General features: G+C 40.1%; 1 protein-coding gene across 1 annotated transcript; it reads right to left on the reverse strand.

Moving 5' to 3' along the window:
• Positions 1–797: 797 nt before the first annotated feature.
• K441DRAFT_666764 (uncharacterized protein) lies at positions 798–5,850 on the reverse strand (the record flags this gene model as incomplete). Its single annotated transcript, XM_067649707.1, has 3 exons — positions 798–1,075; positions 5,616–5,724; positions 5,825–5,850. Coding segments are annotated over 2 exons (159 nt in total), but the record flags the coding sequence as incomplete, so codon positions are not given.
• Positions 5,851–9,002: the final 3,152 nt, after the last annotated feature.

A 9,002-nucleotide genomic window follows, 5' to 3' on the forward strand; every position in this document is an offset into this window, starting at 1 on the left:
ATACGAAGCTCTACACGAAGTTCTGCACGAAGCTCTGCACGAAGTTTCTACACGAAGCTCTGCACGAAGCTCTGCGTACAGAGGCTCTGGCCACGAAGCTCTACACGAAGCTCTACACGAAGTTCTGCACGAAGCTCTGCACGAAGCTCTGCACGAAGTTCTATACGAAGCTCTGCACGAAGCTCTACGTATAGAGGCTCTGCACGAAGCTCTATACGAAGCTCTACACGAAGCTCTACACGAAGCCCTACACGAAGCTCTATACGAAGCTCTACACGAAGCTCTACACAAAGCTCTACTAAGACTCTATATGAAGCTCTGCACGAAGCTCTACACGAAGCTCTATACGAAACTCTGTGCAAAGCTCTACGTATAGAGGCTCTGCACGAGGCTCTTCGCGAAGCTCTGCGTATGGAGGCTCTACACGAAGCTCCGCATGACACATTACTATTGGGTCCCCGCTATATTCCCGATAGCCTCTACACATAGGTAGCCACCTTATTTTTTACCCTTCCTTCCTTACATCCTCCCTACCTAGAGAGGCACCAGAACGGCAGCTAGCAGACGACTATTGCCAGAACCAGATAACCGTCACCAGAACCAGACGACCGTCCCTAGAGCCAGACGACCGTCCCTAGAGCTAGACGACCGTCGTCATCCAGACGACTGTCACCAGAGCTAGACGATCGTCGCAAGAGCCAGACGACCGTCGCCAGAGCCAGACGACCGTCGCCAGAGCTAGACGATCGTCGCTAGAGCCAGACGACTGTCGTTAGAGCTAGACGACCGTCGCCAGAGCTAGACGACCGTCGCCAGAGCTAGACAACCGCCAACCGTTCGAACGACCCAGCTAGCAAACACTGAACGATTCGATCGGTCGAATTAAACCAGAGCCTTATTATTAGTCTATTACCGAATCGAATCGAATTAAGCCCTCCTATGGAGGCACCCCGGACGACTACCGTTCAGAGGTAGTATAGATAGATAGGTACAGACGGTAGGCATAGACAGGTAGGAACAGATAGTAGGCATAGACAGGTAGGTATAGACAGTAGGCATAGATAGGTAGGTATAGGTAGGTGGGTATAGATAGATAGATAGATAGATAGGCAGGTAGGTAGGCAGGTAGGTAGGTAGATAGGTAGGCAGGTAGGCAGGCAGGTAGGCAGGCAGGCAGGCAGGTAGGTAGGTAGGTAGGCAGGTAGGCAAATACCGCCAATTGACGATTTGGAGCCTCTATAAGAGGCTTCCCCCTTAATACCTAAGTAGATAGCTCTATATTTTATATAGTTATAATATAAATATATTTAAAAGAATATTATAGTAATCTATGGGAATATGTAATAATCTGGGTATTATATAATATAATTTATATAGTTACAATTTGTACAGTTTGTACATTTCGTATATTTCGTACATTTCGTACATTTTGTACATTTCGTACATTTCGTACATTTCGTACATTTCGTATATTTTGTACATTTCGTACATTTCGCACAGTGGTTGAGTATTTTGCCGCAATTTGCTATAGGATGCTGCAATTTTGTTGCAAAATGCGCGTTTTACGCAAATCGCTAAGGACCATATACAAATTGCCGCAAACCGCAACAACGAGCCCAAAAAAAAATTTCCTGATGGACCCCTAAAGTACCTAGACGAGTAGATAGAGTGCTAGTATAGCGAAGACGATAAGCTACCGGAAGAAAGATAAGAACGCCCTATAAGCATAATACGGACTATAAAGCCTAAGGGCAGGCTTTTACAGAGGGGGGGGTAATATTACAGCACTGGCAGAACTTGGTAGAACTTCGCGGTTACGTAACTAGAGGACTGTATAAAAGAACCCTACTTCAACCAGCACTACTCTTCTTCTCCTTTCCTTTCTCTAGCTTTAGATCCTCGTTTATAGACTACCAATCGTATAGGCTTGCGCGTCCCTCTTACCGTGCTCGTGCCTTGATTGACTGAGTCGCTAACACAAAGCTCTATACGAAGCTTTGCACGAAGCTCTATACGAAGCTTTGCACGAAGCTCTATACGAAGCTCTGCACGAAGCTCTGCACGAAGCCCTACATAAAGCTCTACACGAAGTTCTACACTGTCAGAATTAAGCGAGAGGTGCTGACTAAGCTCTGGACACATTGCGAGGATGAAGTCCGCATGCAATCTATATAGACATCAACCGCATCTACTGCATCACGAATTAATCAATATTCATCGTCTGCGTTATCTCTATCATCAATTAGACCCTTAAGATACCTCCACTATAACCCCATAACCTTGTAATTCCAACAGGTTATAAGCCTGGGTAGCAACACCTCTCCTGACTCGAAAATCGACCTCTAAAATAACCTCCTCTACCTTAACCTTAACGACACCTACGTACGATCACAAGGCCAGTAAAATCGTCATTTTTAATAGAGACAACTTTGCAGACTAGGAGCGCACCTGCGAGGCAGCTCTAATTATGTTAGAGGGCTAGGATTTTATTACTGGTGCAAAGGACCTAAATTAAGTTAATTTAGCTGACGGAAGAAGAAGATAAGGGGAAGTAAACAAGATTATCTATAATTTAATAGGAGACGACCGTTAGGAAAAAATGCGTGCGATAATAAAGGCGTACGATATTTAGGGAATGTGGGAAGAAATAAAAAAGTTCAATAAGGCTAATAACAAGGTCTACACCTCTAGACTTCGCAGGGAGTTCTACAGCACTATATTTAACCCTACAAAGATACAAATTGCCGAGTTCATGCATATACTAAATTAATTTAAGATTAATCTAGCTTTAACACCTTAAGCACTTACCAACGATAATATTAAAGAGTAACTCCTTCTAGCCCTACTAAGCGATGTTATATAGCAGAATGCGAAGACCTAGTATCTACGAGATAAACGAGACCTTAAGAGTTGCATTACCCTTCTTTAGAAGTATAAGACTGCTCGCCCTATATAGGTATAAAATGCAGCACTTATATAAGAAAGGAAAGACAAACCTAGGGGGAGAAAGGGAAACTAAGGTCGAACAAGGGGCAGAGGTCGTAGTAGATTTGATTATTCTTTATCACGTTATCGCTATAGCGCGTTATCTTAAGTAGGTAAGAGCTATAGCTATAGCAAGGAGCTAAGGCCACTACTAGGAAGACTGTCCCCTGCTTAGACAATTCCGATTTAACAACGCTAAGAAGAAAGATTAAGATTAAGGTACTTCTAAGGCAGAGGAAGTAGGGAATGTAGTAATAGCTAAAGAAGAATTTAACAGCAATTTAATCTACCCTTAACCCTAAATATGCTATACTTACTATAAGTATAGGTTCCCTTATAGAGTACGTTAGGTGCTAGCTATAAGCTAAGCTATAAGATAGTAATTAAGCGGGATGCTTAGATTAAGATTAAGCGGGACGCTTAAATTATACTACGAGCTAAGACGCGAACCAACCTAGACCTCCCCCTACTACCTTAAACGGGCCGCCAGAGACTCTAGTTGCGAGAACTATAAGTAGGCAAGACGGTAACTAAGTGGGCCGCTTAAGTTAAGTGGGAAGCCTAGGTTAAGACTAAGTGCTAATAGAGACTCTAGTAGCGGAAACTATAAGTAGGCTAGATGGTAACCAAGTAGGCCACTTAAATTGAGTGGGAAGCCCAGGTTAAGACTAAGTGGGCCACTTAAGTTAAGTAGGAAGCCCAGGTTAAGATTAAGTGGGACGCTTAAATCTATAAGGTAATGCTAAGGGTAGGACGCCTATATAAGAGAATATACACCTATACTATTATAAGGGGGAGAGTATTAAAAAGAAGGTTGTTACTTCTGAGTAAGATAGTTCTAAAGCACAAGTACAACGCTAAGGGAGAAGTAATTCGTAAGAAGGCAAGACTGTGCATTTAGGGAGATAAGCAGACCCCTAATATTATAAAGACAAAATTTTTAAGAGAATAGAGATGCAAAGACCTAGGACCTATAGAGGTATTTATAGGCTTCTAAATTAATTAAGATTACAACTGTAATCCGCCCCCTTAAGTACAATAATATAATAAACACGATTAGATATTATTCTAAGGCATAGCAGTTATACGCTATAGGGGAGCCGTAATTTAGATGGCTTAAAGGCAGAAGTTAACGGCATTAAGTTTAATAGAAGTAGAGATTATGGCAGCGTTAGAAGGAGCAAGGTTAGCAGTATGGCTTAAGAAGCTAACGAGAGACCTGGGGAAGAGAGATAACGACAACCCTTTTATCCCTACGCTCTACTACGACAATAAGGGTACGGTCAACCTTTTGTACAAAACGACATGGTTTAGCAAGGTTAACTTAAAGTGCTACTAATCGACCAATTTATAAAGCACTGTGTAACGCTAGGAATCGGTAGCTGACGGAGCAAGTAACAGAGGTTTTTCGCCTACTATAGGTTTTCCCTCCATACGTAGGCCAAATGGCGCTTATAAGGTATTTGGGAATAGCTTTATAATTGCCTATTTAGGAAATAGACGAGCAGACAAGAAGAGCGTCGTTAGCATAGGGGAGTGTTAGAATTAAGCGAGAGGTGCTAACTAAGCTCTGGACACAATACAATCTATATAGACATTAACCGCATCTACTGCATCACGAATCAATCAATATTTATCGTCTGCGTCATCTCTATCATCAATTAGACCCTCAAGATACCTCCGCTGTAACCCCATGACCTTGTAATTCTAATATACACGAAGCTCTACACAAAGCTCTACACGAAGCTCTACTAAGGCTCTACACGAAGCTCTACACGAAGCTCTGCACAAAGCTGTACTAAGGCTCTGCACAAGGCTCTGCACGAAGCTCTACACGAAGCTCTGCACGAAACTCTGCACAAAGCTCTACACGAAACTCTATACGAAGCTCTACACGAAGCTTTACACGAGGCTTTATACGAGGCTCTATACGAGGCTCTATATAAAGCTCTGCGTATAGAGGCTCTACACAAGGCTCTACACGAGGCTCTGCACGAAGCTCTACACGAAGCTCTATATAAAGCTCTATATAAAGCTCTATACGAAGCTCTACACGAAGCTCTNCACAAAGCTCTACACGAAGCTCTATACGAAGCTCTACGTATAGAGGCTCTACACAAAGCTCTGCGTATAGAGGCTCTACACGAAGCTCTGCATCGGGTCCCCGCTATATTCCTAATAGCCTCGACATATGCCTCTGCTAAGTATACCCCTATATATACCTAGGTAGCCACCTTATTTTTTACCCTTCTTTCCTTACATCCTCTCTACCTAGGGAGGCACCAGAACGGCAGCTAGCAGACGACCATCGCCAGAGTTAGACGATAACTGTTTAAACGACTAGCTAGCGAACACTACGAACGATCTAATTAATCGATCGAATTGAACTAGAGCCTTAATATCAGCCTATTACTAAATTAAACAGAATTAAGGCCTCCTAGGGAGGCACCCTAAATGACTACCGTTTAAATATATAGCTAGCGAACAGCTATAGAGAATAATTTGAATTAATACAATTAATCAATTAATTAAATTAGGCAGAGCCTTTAATCGGGCTAACTTCTCCCCCAAATTATAGACAGGTAGGTATAGACAGTAGCATAAATAGGAGGCATAGATGGTAGGCATAGACGGTAAGTATAGATAGGTAGGTATAAGTAAGTAGGTATAGACGGATAGACAGATAAATAGATAAATAGGTAAGTAGGCAGGTAGGCAGGTAGGCAGGTAGGCAGGTAGGCAGGTAAGTAGGTAGGCAGGTAGGCAGGCAAGCAGGTAGGTAGGTAGGTAAGTAGGCAAGTAGGTAGGTAGGTAGGTAGGCAGGCAGGCAGGCAGGCAGGTATTAGGCCAATTAACAATTTAAAGCCTCTATAAGAGGCTTCCTCCTTAACGCCTAAGCAGATAGCTCTACATTTTATATAGTTATAATATAAATATATTTATAAGCATATTATAGCAATGTATAGAAATATATAATAATTTGGTTATTATATAATATAATTATAATTTATATAGTTATAGTTTATATAGTTTGTACGGTTTATACAGTTCGTACAGTTCGTACAGTTTGTATAGTTTGTATAGTTTATACAGTTTATATAATTTACGCGCTATTTATTTATAAGGTAGCAAAATGCTAGTATAAGTTTTGTAGTTTAGCATTTTGCCGTAATTTACTAGCAGATGCTATAAACTTACTATGAAACGTACGGTTTGTACAAATCGCTAACGACTATATACGACCGCCGCGATCGTATAGTTTGTATATTTTGCCGCAAACCGCAATAAACTGCGACAACCTGCCTAAAAAAAAAATCATAATGTACGGTTTCTATTATTTAGGTCTTAATAGTTCCATAGCCAGTCCTTACTATAACGCGAGCTATAGTATACGCATATAGTATATAGCTTAGTTTTAGGTATTAGGCTAGGCGGCTAGGGTTTAAATAGTGCCTGGGTTAGAGTTAGATTCTTAGTAGTAGCGACGCAAAGCAAACCTTCTTTTTTAGTCTTAGTAGGGCTAGCTAGCCCATTATTTTGGTCTTAAGTACTAGGGTAGTCCAGTCTTCCACTGTCTTGTTTCTTTACAGCTATATAGGCTTTCCTTTATTAAAAATGTCTTTTACTATTAGGGCTTTATATATAGTCCTAGGCACTAGGGTTAGTAGTGCTAAGTATTTACATAGGGCGTCCCTACTACCGTCGGTTATCCCCTATAGGAGGTAGTGCCTAGAGTAATAGTCTAAGTTAAAGTGAATCTTAAGTTTCCTAAAGCTAGGACGGGGCTTATACTTCTAAAGCTAAGGCATACCTAAAATAATTAGGGTAGTGGGCGAGAGTTTAGTAATAAAAAAAAGCATAGCTTTAGTATAGAGGCTAATTAATATTTAGGCAGTAAAGTAGTCTATAATAAGCGAAGTTAGAATACTATCTATAAGGCGCAGTGGCCTAGGTACTAGCAGCTTCTTAGTTATAACATTATACTTTCTTATAATAGACTCTACGTTAATAAATGCCATTATAGTACTACCGGAGTCTATTAGGCTTACTATATTAATATAAACTTAGGGGTATAGGTTACGTAATAAGGAGAGTTAGGTTTAAATAAGAATTAATTTCTTATTACTATTTACTAATCTAAGATTAAGTAGTAGCTTATTAATAGAAAGGACTGATTAATCTAGTAATAGGGACCTAATCTTCTCGTCTTCCTCCTTATATAGTTTAGACCCTTAGACGCGACTTAGTTTAAGGGTTTACTTTTTAATAACTAGGGTATAGGGCTATCTTAGTAGGGCGGTCTAGTGTCCGTCTAGCTGGCGGTATTAGTTTTAGTCTTAGTTAGGGTATAGGAAGATAATACCTCGCCAATAATATAGCCGTGTTTATATTTGCTAGCGCGGAGTCGCTAATACTAGGTATTATTAACGGGTTAGGCTCCTATATAGGGCATAGTTTAAAGTAACTAAGCCGTAGGGTTAAAGGGGGGGGGGTAGTCCGCTGTAGCTATAATAGGCTCCGCGGTCGCCGCATCTATAATAAACTCCACAGTCGCCGCGTCCGCGGTTATTAGTTTACGTTATTTAATAGGGTGGCATTAGGACTAGGTTTACTATCTTAGTAGGGTTATAGGCATCCTTCTAGTGGCTAGGCAGGCTATAGGTAAGGTATAATCTATTATTAACGTGGCGCTTATACTTCGTATTTAAGATTCTATTAAGGTCTATAGGTTCTCTAGTTACTACTAGAGTTAGGGTTAATATAGGGATAAGGGCTTAGGCAGGTAGGTAGTAGTTAGTGTTCTTCTTAAGGTTAACTTAGTGTGTATAGTTCGCGAGGTTCTTAGTAAACACATCTATTTACTTACTTTAACCTATATAGTTGCTATTATTAATTTTATAGGCAAGTCTAAGTACCAGCTCTTCTATCTTTAGAGAGATAAAGTAGGTCCACCTTCTATTCGTCCGTCTTCTTAGCGCGGACCATTAACTTATTAAGCTCTTCCTTTTAGAACTAGTAATTACGCTCGCCCTAAGGGAAATAGTTAAGCTTATTCTTTACAACCTAGGTTATATTAAGGACCTTATAGTAGGCAGTAAGGTCTTTAAGTATATCTTCCTTAATAGGCCATTTCCACGCAGATATGTTATTTAGGTTCTTATATATAAGCTTTAGGCCCTACTTAATAAACTTATAGGCCTTATTCTCTAGTATATCTAAAATGTAAAGGATTTAGGACTAAATAGTGTTAAAGTAATCCCAGTCCTAGTTAAAAACTCCCTTAATCTTAATATGCTAGGTCTTAAAATTAGCTTATTATTTTAGCGGGGTGCCTTTTCCGCTAAATATTGGCGGGTCTTTAGATCTCCGTTTTTTCTACTAGGTTACTACTATTATTATAGGGGTTAATTATTTTAGAACGGCGATAGTCTTTACCTAGGAGTTAATAGTTCCTATCTAGGAAGCGATAAGCGTACTAAGGTTTTCGTTAGCTTTTTTATTGGCGGTGTTTATATTATATATACATTATAGTCCTACTTTAATATTATTAAGGAACTTATTAGTATAGTTAATAAGGGTAAGGTAAGCTTTACTAGGCTTAAAGGTCTTAGGGTATAGTAGGGAGCAGCAGATTATCTACGTAATATTAGGGTATATCTCTATAAAGAGGTCTATAAAAACGTCACAGGAGTTCTAGGTTTCGGCTATCTTAGTATTATTAGTGTCGCCTATTTAGGCGCTAGGTAAAAACTAAGGATTGTTTTAGAACTGTATTAGGGATATATTAGTTTTAGCAGAGGCGCGTATAGGTCGCGATTGCTTTAGGGTAGAGGTTAATTGGCTAGGGTATAAGGAATTAGTAATCGCAATAGGGCGCAAATTAAAGATATCATAAACTGTTACAGTGCTGCAATAAAGTAGACTAAATAACTACGTTATAGTATAAAGAGGGAAAGAAGGTGGAAAGGGGGTATTATATATAAATAGTAGGGCCGGCCGCTAAGTCACTAATAGTG

Source organism: Cenococcum geophilum (assembly GCF_001692895.1).
Source record: "Cenococcum geophilum 1.58 unplaced genomic scaffold K441scaffold_50, whole genome shotgun sequence".
NCBI classification, from domain to species: Eukaryota; Fungi; Ascomycota; class Dothideomycetes; order Gloniales; family Gloniaceae; genus Cenococcum; species Cenococcum geophilum.